The following is a 21,576-nucleotide window of genomic DNA, read 5'->3' on the forward strand; positions in this document are numbered from 1 at the left end:
AAGTATTTAATTTTTTAAAAAAAACAATACACTCAGAAGAAAACTCCTTAAAGTACACTTCTGCATACAATTAAGACTGTATATTTATTCGGTGATTGCCTCTACCCCCGAAGAACTTTTAATCCATTTGGGGCTATAAGAAAAAAAACACATGAAAAGGAATTCCTGCCCCAGTCACCAAATGGTGATCATGATACGTGAAATTCACAGCGAAGTCATAAAACAATAATAATTTTACTGCTGTTGAATTTATTAGCCACGTGTCATTTGTACAACTTTTTAGGAAAATAACACATGGTAAAGTTGTGATGTTTGTGAATCTCAATTCCGGGAAAAGAAGAAAAAGAAGCATTAGCAATCTCTCAAGAAGAGGACAGGAAGGGGTGCGTTGCTGTTCACTCACGCCTCGTGCTCACTGGTCTGCGCGGAGGAAGTGTGGGAGGCAGGAGACAGGGCGCGTGCGTCCGCTGGTGGGGGCTGCAGGACTCCTTTGCACAGTTTGGGGGACGGTCCAGGGGACCTGAAAGGGAAGACTTGCTGTGCTGCCGAAGGACCGGGAAGTACTATGTTCTGCTAGTACCCGCTGGCAAGCCCAGCTGGTGAAACCTCTGGCTACGGGTGTGGGGAGGCCGTTTTTTTCTTGAGGGAGCCCATCTGATACCATTAGGAGTTTTCTTTATTAGAAAACTAAATGTCTCCATGTTAGTAGCAGGGTTTTGTAAGGCCCACTGTGAGGACAGTGATAGAGCCGGTGAGGATCCCATTTCATTTTAATATCAGCATTTTCTGCTGCTGAGAGCTAAGCTTTCAGTGAGAACAGCTCCTGGTGAAAATAACCCCCCATTTCCCTTTATTCAAAACACTTTGTCAGGACACCATGGAATTTCTGTAGGTTAAAGCCTGGGGTTTCTGTCGCAGCCAAAATTATTGTGGAGTTCTCCTACCTTGGAAAACCTGGCTTGAACTGTATTAATCTTAATTTCTAGTCCTTCCATTCTAGAGTGTCTTCTTAAACACAGGCGAGAGAAGCTTTAAATCCACTTTGCTAGGAAATAGTGAGGGCCAAGGAAGGTTGTGTGTGTGTGTGGTGTGGCGTTTGCCTGATGACAGATGGAACTGGCATATTGTCTGTACGCAGGCTTGTGTATGTCTCTGAGGTGACGTCAGGAAATGAGGACAGGGTTCCTTAGAACGAAGTGCTTTTTTTGTTAATGGAAAGTTTGCCTGAAAATCGTGGGGCAGCACCCAAATCCCACGAGGTGGGGAAGGCCTCCACCCTCTGTTGCTCGGTGAGACACGCCTGCCCTGCCTTGAATTACTTAAGAATCCTCCTTTGGCTTAGATCAGCCCGTCATGTGGTCAGCACCTCCCCACCTTGACTAAAGGTTTCTTTTTTCTCTCTGAAGGTGAAGAATCTGGAGGGAAATCTGTGTGGCTGAGGAGGGTAAAAATAGAGCAAGTATGTCCAGGACTTGGTCGGAAGACTAGTGTCTTGCTCAAAGTGACAGCCTCTGCTGGTGCTATGAGAATTTAAGCAGCAGTGATGTCCTGACTTCCTCGGGCTGAGGCTCCTTTTGGGGCCGGGGGTTGCGGACAGCTGGCAGGGCGTCTGGCTCCGCATTTTGCATCTGCCAGTGGTCACACAGGCTAAGCAGCTTTGGTCTTCAGCTGCGTTGGAAGGGCTAGAGGACGTTTTCTCTGCCTTGACAGAGAGGGCAGTATGGGAATTTCTGTAGCAGGAGTTGGTGGCATTCCCTCTGGTGGATGAAACAAAGGGCTGTTTCTCCATTCGAGTCTGTGCCAAATGAAACTGCTTGTGGCTCTTGGCACAAACTTTCTCTCCAGATCAGCTGTTGCTTATCCAGAGTCGGTGCCAGTTTGAGTAGGAGGAAGGGGGGTGAGGGAAGAGGGGGAATAAGAACAGAGAGAGGTAGGAATTTTCCTGGAGGGCCTTGGGTGGGGGGGGATGCAGTCCCCGGATGGCTTTCCCGACCACGGCTTCCCTGTCCTTTTCAGTCTGTCCTTCAGCCTTATCTTACGGAGGTTAAAAAGTGAGGGGACAGTTGCTAGGTGAGCTGACAATTCCCAGCCTTACTCCTGGGGCTGGTTTGATTATAATGCAGCCACATGGGGAGTGGGACAGTGTGATCTGAGACGGACATAGGAAAAAGCCTGTCCTGACTGAGCGGAACTCCAGGTAGAATATCACAGCAGGGGCTTAGTGTTCAGACTTCAAAATCGCACTTAAAATTTAGGTGTGACTTAGTAGTTTACCAGTAATTCACACACACACACACACACACACGTACACGTGCTCGAACCCCGAGAGCTCACTACTGACCCTGCTATTTAGTCTCTTCCTCGTTTTTCCCCATCACCCTCCTTTTCCTACAGGTTTAACAAGTAGCAACCTCGTCCCTGTTGGTGCCTTCAGCCTCTGCCCTCCCTGCCTGCCCACTGCACGTACCTCATGCTCTGAAGGTTTGTGAAGGAGCAGCGAGGAGGAGGAGAGCTTTCATGAGTTCTTTCTGTTTGTCAGAAGGCAGCCGTCCACGCCGCGGGGAGCCTGCCTCCCCACCTCCCACTTCCCCCTCTTCTGTGTGATTCTTTTGTTCTTTTATTCATTCTCATTCAGTCATGACATAAATTTGAACACCCTCCTAATTATGGGCCAGGTACTGGGCTTAGTTGCTGAACAAGTCATATGGTCTGTCTTGGAACTTATAATCATGCAGGGAAGACAAATATGAAGTGAAACAAGTATGCATTTTGTTCTCTCAGTCACTAAGTAAATAAAGCACCTCCCGACTCCCGAGCTGCCAGACGAGGGAGAAGGTAACCTGTGCTGGCCCAGAGCTCCAGAGGGAGGTCACAATTACTCTGAAATGTGTGCTGCTTTGTCCCTGGCCCTCATTAACGGAACAGGTTGCAGAAAGAGCCTTGGCTGGGGCGGGGCGTTGGGGTAGTGGAGGGGAAGGTCTGAGCCCCACTCGCTCTGTGCCTCAGTTTCCCCATCGTCCAACAGCAATTCTGTTACATTCCTTCCCTCCGGGTGCTGGTGAGCACCAGTGAGTTTAATGTGAAAGCACTTTAAGAAACACGGAGCGCCACGGAATGGACTTTTGTTTTATTAGTTTCAGGTGTACAAAACAATGTGCTAGTTAGACATTTACACCCCTCACAGTGATAACCCTGCTCCCCCAATCTACTACACCTCTGATGTCATATATCGCTGTTCCAATTCCATGACCTCTATTCCCTATGCTGGACTCCACGTCCTGTGACTATATGTGTATTAAATTATAGTTGACATTCAGTATTATTAGGGAGACCACTTCAGGGACGGTGTAGGTGTCTGACCACTGCACTGTACACCTGACGCTGGAGCTGAGGAATGCTGAATGGTGACTATCTTTGATAGATGGTTTGCAAGAGTGTGACCAGGCACTGCCTTCAGCTCTCCCGGCTCTGAAAAGTCTCTTGTCCACTTCCAACCTGAAAGTGCGTTCTCCTTCTTCTGAGCTTCTGTAACATTTCAGGTACCAGTTATTTAGCAGTAAGTCTTCGGTGGTCTTGAACTTTTATCAAACTTTCCATGTGTTTTTCCTCTAACATGTAAGCTTCTGGAGGCCAGAGACTGTGTCTTGTTTCCCTTTGCACACTCCCGCTTTACCTAATGCAGTTCCTCAGGTTTGTTTTTCCCTGAAACCAGGATATCCCCCATCCATCTTTGGGCATGCTGCCGCCTTTGTCAGAAACATCCTCTCCCCACTGTGGGGCCATCGCCTCCTCTAAGATTCAGCACAAGCATCCCCGCCTCCAGGGAGCTCTCCTGGCTCTCTGCCCTTTGCCGTGCTTCCGTCCATCCTTTCCACCATATTTAGTACACCGGCTTAGAATGGCCTGTTTATGTCCCACACTGGCCTGTGAGCCCCTTGAGGGTACAGATCGTGTCTTACTCTCTTTCTCCCTCAGAGCCAAGCACACCCCCCTGCCTGGGCCCTCCGTGAGTATTAGTAGAGTTCACGAATGCCTGGCTCAATGTGGACACTCCTCTGGGGACAAGTAATAGAATGGTTCTGGCACTAGCGAGCTTAAAGGAGATTTTATTACAGGGCACGGGGTGGGGCTCAGAACCCAAAGCAGGTGGGGCTGGAATCTGGGACAGCGCTGCAGGGATGCTGGACCCTCTTATCTTCTTCTCTGCCCTACTCTGTGTGTCTGCCCAGTTCTCTCTCTCACTGCAGTCTGGGTTGCTCCGGAGAAAGATGCCTTTCCCTAAGCTTATGTGGTACAGGTCCAGCTACTGGGGACAGAGTCTCTTGGCCCCAATTCTTGAATTTGGGGGGCAGAGGCTGTGGTGCAGTGTGGGTCTGGTGCTGCCCATGGCCCTGTCATCTGCAGCCATGGAGATGGAGGGCTCGGACAGCAGACACATGGCTACCCGGAGCGTCCCTTGTGTCCATAGCAGTGTCAAGTGATGAGGGAGGGACATTGTCACAGGGCCCGCTTTGAACTGGGAGGACACCCTCAGAAACTTTCCATTCCATCTGTTCCCTGGATGGATATGTGCCCTGCAAAGGTGCAGGACAGGCAACGGGTACCTTCTGCCTGGAACTAAGTACGAGTAGCTTTTTCTTCACTACTGATTTCTGGTTTCTGCCGACCAGTGAGCCCTTTCAGATGGAAGCGGGGGCAGAGTGGGAACACCCTGTGGGCAGCTTCGGTAAACCATGTCTCACATAGCCAGATGTTTCCTTTGTGAACATTTCATATCGAATCTAGTTTCTTCTGGAAGTCTATGGAAAGTTGGCTTTGCCCAGCTCCTTCCTCGACCTGGGTAGAGTGGGATGTGAAGAGTGGTTGGCAGCAGCTGTGTTTATTTGCTTCTGTTAGCTTGGGAGGGTGTGTGGTTCCCTCAGCGAGCCCAACATCTGGGTCTCTAGCCTGAGTTAGGCTCCAGCCAGACCTGGTGCAGTTGGATGAACCTGGATAAAGTTGGTCAGGGTGGGCAGCGGCTAAGGCCGACTGGTTTCATGATCACAGGTGGCACACCTTGGCCTGAGGAATGTCCCAGCTGGAGGAAGGCTTGCTGGTCCACTCCCCAATACACAGATAAGAAACGGGAGCTTCCGGGTGGCAGAGAGGGTTATATCAGGTCGCTGTGGGTAGCGGAACAGCCTCTAGAACCCAGGTGCCCTCACTCCCTGTCTAGACTGTACTTTACCAACTACTCCCTCATCCTGACACACTGCTCTGTCTGTTCTCCGAGCCTTCAAATCCTGTCCTCTGGACAAAACATTGTCTAGATGTCCCCCAGTCGGCTTTCTGGCTGGATAACTTGGCCCCATGTCTTCATCTGTAAAATGGGAGTGATGGTGGTAACAATAGTCACCTCACAGAATCGCAAGGAGGATTAAATGCAGGAAGAGACATGCAGCCCTTCGATCTGGCACAGAACAAGCGCTCAGCGACCATTAAGTGTTACTGTGTCACATATAAAACAGTTAAAATGTGTGTTCTCCTTCGAGAGGGGGCATTGTGACTGACCGTCTCACTAAAAACTCACCTCTTCCAGGACATTTCTTCCTGAGAAGAGGACTTGAGATGAGAGGCACATAATAGGTTCCTTAAGTCCTGCATTTGAACTGGGCTTCCTCAACTTGAATGTGCATAGGCGTCCCCTGGGGGGGTGGATCCCTTGTTAAAATGCAGGTTCTGACTTAGTAGCTCTGGGCTGGGGCCTGGGGTTCTGCACCGTCATATGCTCCCTGATGGTCCCAATGCTGCCCGTCCTTGGGGACCAGGCTGAGCAGCCAGGACCCGGGGAATGTAGATTTCACCCAGTACAAGGTTCAACTCTGATTGCAAAAGAAAGAAATATGCCACAGAAATGCCACCTGCCTGGGCCATTTTCTCATCTTTAGATGGTTAGTCTGAGTTCATTTCTAGGCAGTGGTAGGGATATTGCTTAAAGTTTATAAAGCACTTCATCAAAACCCGAATGTAATCTCAGTACTGACACGCTGATTGATGTTCTCTACGAATTGTTCTCTCTCCCTGCTGGGTCACTGGAAGTGGTTTCACTATTAACCTTATCACAAGTCAGCTCATTACCAAGGATAGCTTGGTGGCAGCTAACCAACCATATTCACCCTCCCCTTCTTTCTAACTAACAGGACCTCAATTTTATTTGAGGTAGGAATGTGTTAGTAAAACTTTATTTTCCAGCCTGTTGTGCAAAGAGGGATGGACGATAAGATGGAAGGCAAAGTCATTGGTTAGGACTTCTAGAAAAAGGTTTCATTTAAAGAGAATTTACTCAGCTGTCAGATAAGCTTACCTCTTACTTCCCGCCTGGAACACATACATAATGACTGGAACTCCAGCAGCCATCTTGGGACATGAGGCAACCACAAGGGTGGAAGCCACATAATAAGGAGGGTGGGGCGAAAAAAAGCAAAAAACAAAAAACAGAGCTGTGGCACAATGATGGTGTCACAGCTCTTCCCTGCTTAAGTCTGGACTTCCTTTACACTAAAAACACAACAAACAAACAAACAAACCCCAAGTTGTTTCAGCCACTATTTTGGTTTCTTGTTACGTGAAGATTGATGAACCCAGTGCTAACTGATGCCCGTAGAGCAGGCACAGGTGTAAGTCTGTGTCTACAACTCTCATGTAGGGGCCAGGGAGTGAATTGAGAGTCAGAAGGCTGGGGTTCTGAGCTCAGCTCTGTCACCTCATAGCAATGAGGCTTATCCATCTCATAGCTAAGCCTCAGTCCCCTCACCTGTAAAATGGGGATGATGGATGAAAGAGACCAGCACAAAGCTGGAGTGCAGAACTTATCATCCTGGTGGTGGTGGTGGTGGTGGGGAGCCTCAGGATGAAATACAAGGACGCAAAGACCAGCCAGTAGCAGTGACCAGTGCTGATGTGAGCAGGGAGGGGACATGCAGGGACGAAGCTTAGGTACAGTGCTTCCACTGGGGTGCCTACCTTCATGTGCCAAAGGCAGCAGAGCACCACTGCCTATGTCGTAACCAAAAGGGGTTGGACTAAGTGCTCCTGTTTTCATTACTGCCCTGTGAGGGTGGTTTTGTTTGGAGGGTGGAGCAGCACAAGTAGCTTTTAGCTGGGTCTTGAGAATCTGTCCCTGTGTCTTTCTTCCAGCAGCTCATGAGCTCTAAGCTGAGGTCTGGAAGGTGGTAACATCTCAACCATCCCCATGGCTTTGCTGCTGAAACCCAAATGACTCTACTCCAGCTCCTTGCTCCAAGCCAGCTGGATGGGCTGAATGGTTAACGATCAGTGTTTACTCTGTCTTACTGATCAGCCACAGCAGAATGGTCCACACCTCGCCTGTTTGAATCAGACTTTTTGGCTTCAGTTTTCTCAGAACCATCCTGCAAACCTGGAGCCTCTCTCTTTGTCCGTCCCTTTGTCTCTACCCCAATCAGCACTAGCACTGCTTCCACTCGGGCAGAGCCAGTTGGTGTCTGGAGGGCAAAACCCACATCTTCACAATGAACCGAAACTCTCCAGAGGCGTGGAGGGGTGGGCAGAGGCCTGAAATAGCACCGCTCACTGGGAACCTCTCAAAAATTGGCCCTGTGGGGCTCCATTTTTCTGACCAGCTGCTAGATGGTCTGAAATATGCCTGCATTTCCTCATTGTGGCCCATTCCTAGATTTTTCAACTTGATATGATTGAAATAAGGGTTTGCTGAGTAGATGTGCTGCGCTCAGGTACAAGTGTTCTCCTTTGGTGACACTAAAGGCATCCAGCACTGTATGTACTTTCAATGCTTCCTTTAAAAAAATTGTAACTAAAAGTTTTAATAGGAAAGGGGTGTGTGTATGTGGGACGACAAAGCAACCAGGACAAGAGGGCATGCAACAAAGAGTGACTCCCCCACACTGCACCCCAAGGGCCCTTCCTTCCTCAGCAGCACTTCTGTTAGCCTGTACACGAGCATGGTGTTGCCTGTACTTTTCTAGGAAGATGAAGGGACAGCATAGGTGCTTATCCTGCCCGCTTTGGGGCTGTCGGAACCAAGTCAGTGAAAATTGAGGAGAACCCAAGATAGTTAAATTGCAACAGGGGGCTTTTGTTGCCACAGCTGGATGGGTGTTGAGCAGTGGGGTGGGGCTGAGGCTGGTGCAGGTGGCAGTATGCATTTTAACGCTGGCTTGGAAAAGCAGCCCCGCCACCCCAACGAGGTGGCACATAGTGTGAATAAAGCCAGCCTCCTGCCAGATGATATTTTTGCTGTCTTCACCCCAGGGCTTTGTAGAGCCAGTACACTGGAGCTTTTGTGAGGTGGCCAAGGGCTTCAGGGTTACCTAGGTGCCAGGCAAACAGGCTCAGAAGCCCTCTTGCACACATGCTGCCTCAGGTGGCACAGCTGGCCAGGCCCACGGGGATGCTGGGACCAAGGCCTTTACCCTGATCCAGTCCATGGGTGGAACTTGTGGGGATAATAAGCTCAACCATTGTGTGAAATATTTTTACCTGCGTAACTGAAAAGATGGGCTTGCCCTCTTCTGGATGTGAGGTGGGGGCTCTGAAATCACAAATCACAGGCCTTGTAAAGACGTAGCCTCTCATGGACCTGTGAGACCCCACTGGAAACCGTGTCAGTGACAACAGACCCAATTTTTTCCCCTGCCTTCCACCATTTTGTCAGTTGTTTTTTATTAAAGAAACAACAACAGCAGTGATATCACCATGCAGGAACCACGGAACCTCAGAGATCATATGAGATGCAGCCTCCATCCCATTAGGAAGGACAAGAGAATCGGTGTCTGGAATTCCAGCTCGGTAGAGCATGCATCTGAACTGGTTGTCAAGCCGGGAAGAAGAATCAGTTCAGTTGTACTCTCATGATTTACTCCTCCCGTCTCTTCTGCAAACAGATTCATTAGTTCATCTAACAAGCGCTCTTTGCCATAACCTGGGGTGTTGCCCCGTGAAAATATTGGACAATCGTGGCTTCCAATTATGAAATAAGGAGAGCACTTTTTGATTAATGTCACCTAAGAGCAGACACCCACCCCCTTTCCTTTCTTTTCTTTTCTTTTTTTTTTAGCAAAAGTAGCATTTAGGAAAGGGATCGGCGGCATGCCCACGATTGTGTCAGATGCTCTTCCTCTCTGGCATTAGGCAACATGCTGCTCTCTTCCTGCCTTCGCTGCACCTCTAGGTGGGTGCCATGCTGTGCAGGCGCCTCGTTGACATTATTTCCCTTGCAGGAAGTCATAAATATTGGCTGGCTGTCACATGGTTGTGGGAGGTCACCCCTGGTGGGAGACTCAGCCCGCTCAGACAGGCCGTGCATAGAGGGGAGGGAGGAACTGGGTGAAGGAAACAGCTTCTCCAGACCTGGAGGCTGCATCAGGTTTGGGTCTCTTTCCTGATCTGTGGTTCTCAGTGTTAGAAGATAATGTTATCACTCAAATTGGGTAACTGGGATAATTGGATGGAAGCTGAGAAAGTGTGAACTCCAGAAGGTGGAGGCCTAGCAGGGAGATTAAGAGCAATGCTTTAGAGTCAGACAGACCTGGGTTTGGAAGCCACAGGTGTTGTAAAGATGAAATAAAATCGTGCCTGAAAATGGTGTAGCACAGTGCCAGGCATGTAGTGTTTAATATTTGGGAGCTGTGAGTGGTGGTATTGATGGGAATCAAATACCCAGAGCCAGAGCTAGAACTCGGGGGTGCCACACGTCAGGTACAGGGGACAACCATTTGTTCATATTACTGAGTTTCTTTTGTGTGCATGAGTACTCTGCCTCCTCATAGCACTGCAGAGTACTCTCTTGGACTGATTTTAGGGATGCTTAGGTGCTCAGTCCCCAAAGGCCCTTGTCAGCCCTGGTTGTCCAGCACAGCCACATCACAGCCCCCTTGCAGGGCTCCAGGGCCACACACACCACAGGGACCTGCTCCGGGAGCCCTGAACGGGAGGACATGGCTGGGCGTGGGCCACACTGGCACCGAGGGTGGCCCAATGGAGATGGGGACTTTGTTGGAAGGACAGTGGGGGGCACTGCAGACATCAAGCAGGAGAGTGGTGTGATCACGTGTGTGTTTGGATAGAGGACTCTGGCTGCAGGATTGGACTCGTGAAAGCACAGGCAAGGCGAGCGGCCACGACTGCAATCGTCCAGGCAGGAGGAGAGGGCATTAATGAAAGCCCGGGAAGAGCTTCAAGAACTAATTGGCAGGTATTCATGATCAGCTGGAAGTGGGAAAGAGAAGGTGATGTCTAGATAATGCCATTCCCTGGAGAGGGGGACAAGAGAGGGAGAATAGGGTGGAGCAGAGGGGTAGGAGTTTGAAATACGGAAACAATCGTCTAGGTCCTACTGTTTGGTGTCTGTGAGACATACTTGTGAAGCGTAAGAGCTAACATTTAGGAAGGCCTGCCTAAAAGTGTTTTATTTAATCCTTACCTATAAAGTAGGTGCCATTAGTCGCATTTTACAGATGAGGGAGTTGAGGTACAGTGAGATGAAATAGCTTGACCAAAGTCACAGGTGGGAAGTAGTGGGCGACAAGGTGACCCCAGGGCGTGTGGGCTCAGCGCCACATGCTCTTAACGCCTATCCTCCATGGTGACGTTTGGACACTTGGTCAGGAGCTCAGTCAGGGTAGACCTGAGCTGCAGCTGTGACTATGGAGTCATCGGAGGCCAGAAGCGCTCTTAGTGGAGGGACAGCCAGGAAGTGTTTCAGCCTCAACTGTGTCCATTGGATTAACAATCAGGTGTAAGTAACCACATCACTGAAGCGCCCCCAAACTTGGGGTGTAGAAGACAACAGGCTGCATCTTAAGCATCACGGCTCACGGCCCACAGACCGTGAAGGGGAGGCAGGATGCAATCATCTGGTTGACCACAGTTTTAGGACAAGACCCCACAAAGACCCAAGGGAGAGGGCAGGTCCCTGTGCCACCAGACCTCCAGGAGGCCAACCCAAGGCAGGGAGGGGGGGCACGCGTGCAAGTCGGGCTTGCAAGGGGTGTGAAGGAGGGGAATCCAAACTGTTCTCCAAGACACTGCCCCGGCAGATCTGGCCGACAGCTGATTCCTAGACCAGCCGGTGGCATCAGCATGTCCTGGGGGCTAATGAGAAATGCAGACTCCCAGTCCCCACCCAGACCTACTGTGTCAGCACCTGTACTTGATAAGCCTGCTGGGTGATTCCTGGGGATGGTGCAGGAGGGCTGTGCTGGGCTGGGTTCCTCTTTCCCAGAGACACCCTCCTATGTTGCCGGACCAAAGATACGTTATCCAGCAATTTCACCCACCTAAAGTGCAGCAGCAAGCACTGCTTGCTCCCCCCACCCCCACTCCCTGCCCCAAACCTTCAGAAAGACAAATGAGGATCAGAGGTTAAACAATAAAGCTCTTTGCTTTACAGGACAAATAGGCTTCTCAAGAAAGGAGACAGGCGTCAGTACTCAAACAGCAGGGTAGTCTGAGGCGCTTGCTTCCGGGCAGTGACATCCCAAAGCCCCCCAAGGCACTGCTGCCATAGAAGGCTGTCTGATATCTGATACTACCCAGATGACTCTGAGTGACTTATCCCGTTAATTCATAATCATCCTTCCTAGATTATTAAAGGACAGACAGTCGGGCAATACATTTTAGATATTCTTAAAATATTTGGAAGAAAAAAAGTGCTAGCACAAAAAACGTTATCTAGAAAGTTAATTTGTGTGAGACAGGCCTTCCTTCCCCCAATAATACCAGATACATGAGGTTGTCCTGTGTCTCCCTCCACAGCTCTTACGATTTTACTGATGAGCTTACCTACCCCTTCCCCCAACCCCTTTCCCCAGCCAAACTAAGTATTTTTGGTGGTTCCTGCTGGTGGTGGATAAAACACACAGGAGGAGGCAAGGAAATGGTTTTTTTTTTTTTTAGACCTTTTTTTTTTGGTTTGTTTTTAAAGAAACTGCATACATCATCGGAGACAAACAATAATTTAAATACCATGCAGTTTCTGTATGTACAAAACTTAGGCCATAGAGATCCAGTTTCATTTGTAGTCTATTTACATTGTCTTCCTCATACAGCCGTCATCTGTTAAATTAGAACACAGGAGAGCTCCTATACAAAGACAAACTATGTACAGACACCCGGGAAGCAACTGGAAAAAGCAACCGGTTTGGGGATGAACAGACAAGTGGGAAGAAAGTCATTCAAGGTGACCTTCGCACATTGGCTGCACACAGGAAGAGCCGGAATCTCCATTCATCGAAGCACACACCACAATGTTCATTCGGCAACTATAAATACACGTTCATAAGCAGGAGAAAAACTCAGGTTTTCACCACATCTACTGTCACGTCGTTTGGTTTCTCTAATCTGACATAAAGGCTAAAGTTTTTAAAGTTCTCCAGGGCTTTGAGGGCCTTTGGGAGGGGCACAGCGATTGATTTCCAAAGAGCACACAGGGCGATGGACGGCAGTCTCTTCTGTCAGAGATGCAGTGGGGAGGTCGGGGCGATGTCTCATTTTGAGTGGGGAATGCTTTGATCTGAGAAATCTCACCATTTTCCTGTCATGCTAATCCAAATGACAAAAGGCTCAACTGGGAATTTATACACACAAAATAAACCTTGACTCAAACACTGCAACTTTTTCAGAAAGGGACACATTCTAAACCAGCTAGCCCATTTCTCTCTCTCTCTCTCTCTCTCTCTCTCTCTCTCTGTTTCCTAAAAGTTAAATTGTCATCTTGGAAAATGACACTTTTCAGTTGTCCTAACAATGTAGTGAAAAAGAAATTGGGATAGATTTCTATAAAGACCTCAAGATTTCAAGAAAAGAGACAGCAGAGCGGCCACCCTGTGGTCCACTGAGGTTGCTGAGCCACTTACAATGGGCTTGAAATCGCCCACCTTCATGGTGGGCGAGCTTTCAGTGGCATGGAAGGTACTCCCCTATCTCCTGCAAGTGAATTCTGGACAAAGGTGCGTTGCAGGGAGAGAAGTGGAAAATGTGTTTGATTTCTTCCATGCGCAAAGTGGACCGCAATACTAGGGCACTTTGGGCAGAAAACCGGGACTGCTGGCTGGCTGGCTGGCTGCAGGGAAATTGATTTGGGCTTCACGTCCACAGGAAATGTGAAAGGCCCAAGAACCAAGGCCAGCAGAGAAGCCACTAGTCCTGGTGGGAGGAGTCCAAGTCATGTCATGAGTTCTTCTAGGACTCACTCCTGGGCCAGGGGAAGGCCTGACCATCCTGCCAGGCCTCTGCAAGCTGCCTGAAACACAGCTGCGAGTTAGGGGGAGCGTAGACTCAACTCCCGGCAAGGCTGGCCCCTCCGCCTGGAACACGTGCTCACCGGAGCGAAGTTCAACGAAAGAGCCCTACGTCTTTCGTCATACCATTTGCACATTCAAATGTCAATAAGCCTTTTGGGAAGACCGCGTTTACAGCCACACATTTTCCCTGAACACTACCTCTACCCACGGCAGTAACTATTCAGAGTCAACATTCAAAGGAAAAAGGATCTGGTGACGGCACCCTCCTGGGGCCCGGCAGTGGCGTGCTCGCTCTAGGTGGTGCGAGGAAAGCACTTTGCTAGGCTGGTGGGCACGGCCTGAAGAACTGCCCTGAGCTCCCCCCACAATATGCACAGCTCCCGGGTTAATGCTGGCCACAGGAGCCAATAAAGCCTGCGGAAGAGTAAATGGCCTCACCAATGGGTGTGTCTCCCAAGAGTAACTTGCTTCCCACACAGGTCAGGGTGGGGACTAGGAAACTCTTTTTTGGGACGGCCAAGCTGGCCTCTTTGTCACTCCTGGGCCTGTGGGGTGGAGAGCGCACCATCACCTAGAAAGACTATGGAAATTCTGAGACCACTAAGAAGGCCAGGCAGAGAGCTCTGCGAAGGAGGGCCCGACAAGCACGGTCAGGGAAGAAAACAAGAGGCGGCAGTGGGCCTCATGGAGATCGTAGCTAGGATTTGGGACTTGCCCTTCTTCTCACACACACCCTACCCTCGGTGGCCCTCTTCCAACAGAGCACTGCTTTCCTGTGGTCCCAAGTGAGGAGGACAGTAAGAGATACATGTCCAGTCACCCTCACCAGCATCATGAGGGCACGGAAAGGTTCTCTCTGGATAAACAGGAGCAGGAAAGTACAGCATGAGGCAGGCATGGCTGGTGTTTGCACAATTCTGCCATATGCCAAACCCTGGGGATTTTCCTTAGAAACTCTTCAGTGCAAAGAAAGGAGACTTGAAGGCCATCAAGTGGCTCCAGAGCCCTGGTGCCTCAGTGACTGGAGGACCAGTCTTTCAGGCCTGGCTTCCGGCCCGCATGCATTGGTCCTAGACTCAGAGGCCATGGACTTCCAAGCCATCTAGTCACTGGCCCTGGGGCACGCAGAGAAAAGAAAGACCATCAGCCAAGCAGAGTTTCTTACCCCAGCCTTTATGCCCCCATCATGGTCCTTATGCTCATATGCAGGCCACAGGCTACCTTACCAATGGCTATTTGTTACCTGTGCATAAGGTTACCTGTGACATTTGGCTTTTTAATACAATGGGTCAATTCATTTGAACTGAGCAGATGACAACTTTCCCCTTCTAAACCACAGCTTCCTGGAAGGCAGCTCAGCTCAGTCGGAGGGGGCAGGATGGGTACTCAGTGCCAGCCTTTCACGCCTGAGGCACACACTCTTAGGACCAACAGTCAACCGCAGACTCCCCCAGACAAAGGGCTCTTCCCTTTTGTTCACTGCGTGGAGGGTGGCTGGAGGGGGAGAAAGGACAGGGCTACTGAAACAGTGATCCTCCTCAGCGTTGTCCCCCTGTGGGACCCCAGACCAGATGCCATGCCTGGAGCCAGTGTGCTTGGCCAAGTCTAGAAGTCAGATCATTTGCTTTGCACAGTCCTTCCCAGGCCAAACCCACCTCCTCAGCTTTCTTTGGACTTAGATGACAGACACTTTCACGGAAGAGGTTCACCGGAGCCTAAATGAATGTGGTGCCTGCGGGCCTGGCCAGAGAGGACCCGGGCTACTCCAAGTGCTGGAAAGTCTTCTGTGAGGCTCTGCCTGGGATGGGTACAGCTTGGGATCAGCCGTGGTGCCAAGCGGCTCTGACCACGGAGCGGTCACCATCGCGTTTTTGCAAATAGAATCCTGATTGTGTTTCCTTTTATTTTTCTTCTTCTTCTTCTTTTTAAAAAAGGCAGTTCAGAAGATTTACATTGTAATGGGGAAGTGAATAAATACCAGCACTTATGGTTCGGATAAATTTATGTTTTGAAGACAGCATAGCACTCAAGAGGAATTCAACTGTTAAGGTCGGTGAAACCTAGGAAAACAAATAATTAAATCAAGACAAGTGGCTGTCAAGGTGTCACGTTTCACAGTCTAAGCTTCCCCTCCTCAGAGCCCTTGTTCCTGACAGGGAGAGGGAGGTTTACATCTCCAAGCAGAAACACATCCCCACAGAACTACTCAAGTATCCGAGGCCAGCCGGATTCCCCTTTAGTTCTGGAATAGTTTGATGTGAGGCTCCTTCGGACCAAATGGAACGGCCCAGGTGGCCCTCAGCCTGGACTCAGCAGCGAGGTGGAGAACCCAACCTTGTGTCACCAAGTCCTGACACCATTTCTCTAACTGTGCATCAAAGGAGAGTGTCCTAAAAATTGTCAATGGCTCTGTCACTGACTAGCCTTACATAAAGCCCCATAAATCGCTTCGTGCTTTGGTTTCCCCAAATATCATCACTAAAGACTGGGAGAATGACATAGAATCATAGAAGCACCTCGGAAGCACCATGTGGATTTGGTGTCTGTCCCAGGTTTGGCCTCTGCTGACTGGCAATGATTTTTTCTCCTCAGCTTAAGCTTTCATAAAAACCCACTTTGGGCTCGGTCGTGGTCTGGCACTTAGATCTTGAGTTTGAGTGAGTTAAAAAGTAGGCTTTCAGAAAGTGGCTTTTAGCCTGAACCTTTAATGCCCCTTCCTCTAGTTTCAGTAACCACAGTGGAACTTGACGCTAACCTTTCTTGTATCTTCTTCACTGTACGCACCACACCACTTGTGATCCAGATGCAGATAGGATAGTTCAGTGTGCAAATAAGTATTACAGTTGGAGGGAAAAAAACACACACAAAACCACAACTCAATACTAACCTTGTTAGATGTCTACTTAATTCATGAACTTCCATTTCAGTGCTTTTAAATTCATTGAGCTCCTTTCGAATGGCAGCCTGAAACGAAGAGAAGCCCATGAACACGCAGAGGAGGCAGATGGGAAGCTGTTGACTTTTTATTTTATTTCTAACAATCTATATTTTTCTTTGGCAAAACCATACAAAATGAATTCTTTCACTGGGAGAAAAAAAAATCACCTGAGATATCCTTTAGTCCCGCAAAGACTCCCCCTACCCTTAAATCTAAATTGCAAATGTGCCTACGTGGGACGTTCCCAGAGCCTCGTTCTCTTCCTCTCTTCACAGAGCTGTATCAGCTGGGCATCGAGAACACATGTACACTCCTGGGCTTCCGAGCACACATTTAAATGTCAGCCTCCCATCTTCCTTAGGTAAACAATCTAAACTGGTCGCAGGTCCAGCAATGAACTCCTGATGGATACTCTGAGAGAAACGTGAATAGCCTCATCCTTACAGCTCTGCCCAGCCATGCGATGTGGCTCTAGCCCACAGGGGAGGGCGGGGTAATCAGCCTGCAAAGAGAGGCGAGGAAGGTCTGGAATAGAAGAATGACTGGGGTTGGAAAAAAACCCTTACTTCTTCCTCAGGGGCTGAAATTTTTAAACATGTGCCCTTTTGCAGAACTCTTTCCAAGCTGGTATTGGCTTTGATGGGACTATCAAGACACCGAGAATTTGAGGATGGAAAAGTCATGTTTGGGGGGGTTAGTGTGGGTTATAAGCTTCTGGAAGGCACCGCTTCCTGCCTTCCATCCCCAGCAGCTTGTGAGGGACTGGATGGGTTCCCCCCAACAGCCTTTCAGAACATGAGCATGGGCATGTCGAGATGTCCTGCACACCCCCTTGACATTTGCAGATACCTTTACTCTCATAAGCAAGCTCACTGCACTGAAAGTGGGAACAAAAGAGAACAGGGCCAAGACCCTCCTCTGTTGACATTTATGTACATGACACAACTGCCTGGGGCACTGGTTCTCTCTGTCTTGTGCATCTCGGTGCCACTCCTGGCGTGGCTCACCACGAATGCCTGTACAGGGAAGAGACGACTGCTATGTTTAAGAGAAGGGTGGAGTTTTCCACTCATCAGGATCTGTGGGGTTGACCCACCATGTGGGAGGCCATTTCCGGGAGGTCTCTGCCTCTGGCCATGTCAGTTTCGCCCAAATGCAGCAGCTTCCTGGCAATTCCTTGATCCAGGCAGAGTCTGGGCTGGAGCTGACCTCCTCCTGCATTGCTTGTAAAGGAGCCACTGGCTCCGGGAATGTGTGGGGCAAAGGCAGGACTCTTTAGGAGAAGGTCCCAGTGTATTCCAGAGTCACTGTCACTTGCACATTGGACATCGTCATTATTTTAGAGTATTTTAAAAAAAAGCCCTTTGCCCTCCAGTTCCTCATGCTGACTGGACTAGGTTCACAAATGATTACTGAGCAGAAGTTCATTTTGATACATGGTCTAATGGACAGATAAGAATGACTTATCGTTTGCATCTCTGCATTTCTCATGAAACAGAAATCTCAACTTCAGATTATGTTTATTCTTTGTTTTCCAAATCGGGGAGGGTTTAGTGTAGCGAGGCCTGTTTTTCTGTCCCTGTGATTTCCCATTAGGTTTCCCATTGTCATGTTTTTCCCACTAGATTACAAGCACTGCAAAGCACAGCCACTTTGTCCCCTTTCGGTTTTGCGACTCCCGTTGGGTGCTGAGGACAGTACCCTGTACACGGAAGGTCTGTGATAAGCATGCAGCCTCAGGCTTTTGAACTGTTCTACGCCCCTATAATTCTAGTCTCTGGGCACAGCCTCCCATGCTGCCTCCCCGTCCCCTGTAAAGCAGGCACGATATTCTGTGCTCGTCTTGCGCCTTCTCCAGAGCAATGAAGAATCAATTCAGTGACCTCTGCAGGTTATCTGGAGCCCAGAGGAAAGGCGTTGGGGACACAGCCCTCTCAGCCTGCCCAGTGGTCACAGAGCACTCCATTACCGAGCCCGTGACCACAGCTTTGCCGTTGGTCTCAATACAGGGTCCCAGGCAGCAAGAGAAGAATCCCGTAGAGGGACAGAGCCAGGCGCAGGCCCCCCCAGCCCACTCCCCGGGCCTGTGCTCACCTTGTCGGCCGCGGTGAGGCGGGTCCACGGCTTGTCGGCCCTGCGGTCATAGTCCTGGGCGTCTGCCACCTCCACGTAGTCACTGAAGCGGATGAGGATCTTTCGTTCCCGAAGTTCTTCCACGGTGGGCCTTTGGCTGAGCTGCAGGGAGGGCGAGACGGACACAGTCAGCCAGACAACTTTGGCTCACTTGGTCCTTCTGTGAGTTTATAGGTGTGGAAAATGAGGTCCCAAGAGGCAGGCGATGCATGAGACAGGAATGGAGGGAGGCGCAGGGCCCAGGTGGGGACCCGGGGCACCGGACTCCCACACCGGGGACTTGTCCGGGACGGTGTTCGTTCCTTGACAGAGAGGCTTTCGTTCCTTGAGCTACCTCCAGGCCTACCCAGATGGACAGCGAGGCTGTCTCTTTCTCAATAACACTGCAGTGTGTCTGTCCCAAGCAGCTGGTCTATTTGTGTGGTTCTGGGTGTCTGTTGTGGAGATCCCCACATCTGCCCTACCTCTCCCATCAGCTGACAGGAATCTTCCACAAAGATTTTCTGTTATTTTAGATCTGTGAGTCCACATCTGTGTGCCAAATTTAGTGCTGTCTGCAAGATAGGTTTGTAAATTATGTTGTATATGTGTGGTTTAGACACAGACGTGTATGTGCAAACTTTGGGATATGCAGGAATGGGAACACGTTTATTTATGAGGTCAGGGGAGAGGCCCTGCTCCTCAAGAAGTTCAAATGAGAGGTCAGCTCACAAATGCAGAGCTAGGTCAAGTGTCTGCCAAGGGAAACTCAGGATGGACCTGGGGTGGGTCTGTGGTGAGGGAATGAAACAAGTAAAAGGAGAGTTCATATTTATTTAACCTTCTCCCCGTGTCACCCACGTACCCTTTCTTTATACTTTAACATCAGTAGGCTGACATTTCTATTCTCTCTTCTAGTCACTAGGCTTATCCTTCTGGACCAACATAGTTGCTCTCTCTTTGGGATGCTATCAATTCATGTTTAACCAATATTATTTTCCTCCATGTCCTAGAGTGTGGTTAATTCTATTAATAGAAGATGTAGTCAGAATCTTCCACAAAAGCCTATAAAACACATACACAGAAGTCAATGAATCCAACCACCCTGGCTGTTTGACTCTGTATCACGCAGCTGTCATACACCTTTGCTGGTGCCAGAATGTTCCAACTTGCTGCCAACTGGACTACAATGGGAAAGCATAATTAGATGGTTGCCTGGCTCCTATTAAATAGGCTTGTGATGGTTATTGCAAGGCTCTGGACAGGACAGAGGCAGCCTGCAGCTCCCTCCTGGCCGGGGGTGGGAAGATCCGGGGATCAGAGGCCCTTCGGGCTGTGGCCCAGGCCAACTTGCCAAGACTGCACGCAGCTCTCCCTCAGAGTGGTTCTAGTCTGCCCCGAGGCGGCCCTGGTTTTCCTGAGACAGGACATTTTGGCATCACTGCTGGCCTTTCACAGGAGACCACAGGTCTCCCAGGCTCTACAGCTGGGGTTGCTGGAAACAAAAATGGCAGTCCATCCAGACTCTAAAATGTGAGTGCAGGGAGCTTTTGTGCTGTCATTAAAATACATAAAAACATTTAATGTTTACCATGTTTATCCCCAGATAAAGGATTCCTACTCAAAATCCCTGCTTTGTGTTAATTAGGCCTAGCGAGGTTTACCCCACGGTGTTGGACAAAATGGCATTATTTTCTAAGTACAGCATGACAGGAGAAAGGTTGTTAAGCATGGAATGCCTTGTTTATGTTTCTGGATATAAATCATGATCTGGATTTTACTAATAGCCTGTCAAGGGCAGAACCTGGAGTGAACAGAAAGCTAAGTGTTAGCTCTGAAGGTCAGGGACTGTTTTTCATGCCTGAATCCCATGGGACTTTTGACACAAGCTGTCCAACTGAAAAAGGCACAGTGCCCATATGCTGAGGGAAGGAGTGAGGAGGGGACTGACTTCTGTTGGGAGAAGCTCAGGTGGTGTGTGGACTCACTAACCAATGGCCACTGGGACTCTCCACGAAAGTGTGGGCTTGTGCCCCTGGCCGTGTGGGGCTCGGGAGATGTACCTTTAGCTCATGACTGGTTGGAGCCATTGGAGCATGTGAACCCAAGGTCCTTCCTCAGATGCTGAGGAAGCATCTTTGTGGCCAAAGTTGGTTTTCTGGGTATGATGGAGGGATTGGTAACATTACGTTTCAATCTGTGGCAGCACTAACAGCATTTGCAACCAAATACTCAACAAGAGAGTAACTAATGCAAATCCAAATACAACCTGACCCAAGTGCATTTCTTCTTTCTTTCCTTCCTTCCTTGCTCACTTCTTCCTATCCATCTATCCATTTAGATAGCTAGCATTTTTTTGGAAGGGGGAGAGAGGCATTTACTAAAAGACAAAACATGTAAGTTTTAAGTTAGTTTCAATTTGGCTGAAGAATATGACTGGTTTGCTGCTACTAGTATCAGCTGCTGTGTTTTATTTTTCTTTCTAATACGTTAAAATGAAACAGAACTGTATTGAGGAAATCCTCAGACTGAGGGTACGTAACTGAAAAGCAGCCGCCATCGCTGGCGTCTGGTCTGGGTGTGATAAAGGCCCCAGAGGAAAAGAACTTGCCCAGATAAGGAGGTGGTGTGGACTCCCTACCTGCTAGCAGGCTCATCTCTGTCAACAAAAAGAGATGTGAACGCTTCTTCCTGTCTCTGCCTTATAAACAGTGATTCCTTCACCCAAGCTCATTATTTCTAATTCCCCAATCCAGTCTCTGGGGATGGAAATGCTGAAAATACAAGGCAGTGTTCCTGGGAGGAGGAAGGAGAGGAAACCAGGAATAGGAAGAGGCATTCATCTCGTTTTGGAGATGTGCAGAAACTATGGGCTATTTGGGGTACCTGTTCCTAGTGTTATCAACCCCAGTAGAGTTGGGTGTGGAGGGAACCTCCTTCCTTGCCCCCCTGCAAAATCATGCGGTTAGTCAAGTTTTTTTCCTACAAAATTGTATACTCTTTTTAAAGAGATAAGAATTAGATGAATGTTTAAGTATTTTCTTATTACTAGTTTTTACCACAAACCCTAAAGTTTAGGAGAATTTTCCGGTCCCAGCAATCAACTCCAATGAACTTTGTGAAAGTTGGATTTAAAACATTTTCTGAATGTCTAGACATTTTTGTATGAGAAATGAGCCTCACTTTGATGCCATAGTCATTTCAAAGTCACACTTAGAACCAGCTAATGCATCTCCTCCATCTTCC

The 21,576-nt window shown here is 49.1% G+C and overlaps 1 protein-coding gene across 18 annotated transcripts in view; it reads right to left on the reverse strand.

Moving 5' to 3' along the window:
* Nucleotides 1–11,913: 11,913 nt before the first annotated feature.
* The window catches only part of PHACTR1 (phosphatase and actin regulator 1), a 503,766-nt gene continuing 494,103 nt past the window's right edge, over nt 11,914–21,576 (reverse strand). For all 18 annotated transcript variants that reach the window (XM_019742988.2, XM_074335219.1, XM_019742987.2 and 15 more), the window contains 3 exons: nt 18,313–18,453; nt 16,168–16,244; nt 11,914–15,340 (listed from right to left, as the gene is read on the reverse strand). In XM_019742988.2, the coding sequence (XP_019598547.1) occupies nt 15,325–15,340; nt 16,168–16,244; nt 18,313–18,453 (234 nt within the window). In that variant the 3' untranslated portion in view covers nt 11,914–15,324. The remainder of the gene's footprint in view (nt 15,341–16,167; nt 16,245–18,312; nt 18,454–21,576) is intronic.

The sequence above is a fragment of the Rhinolophus sinicus genome, linkage group LG06 (genome assembly GCF_036562045.2).
Source record: "Rhinolophus sinicus isolate RSC01 linkage group LG06, ASM3656204v1, whole genome shotgun sequence".
Taxonomy (NCBI): Eukaryota; Metazoa; Chordata; class Mammalia; order Chiroptera; family Rhinolophidae; genus Rhinolophus; species Rhinolophus sinicus.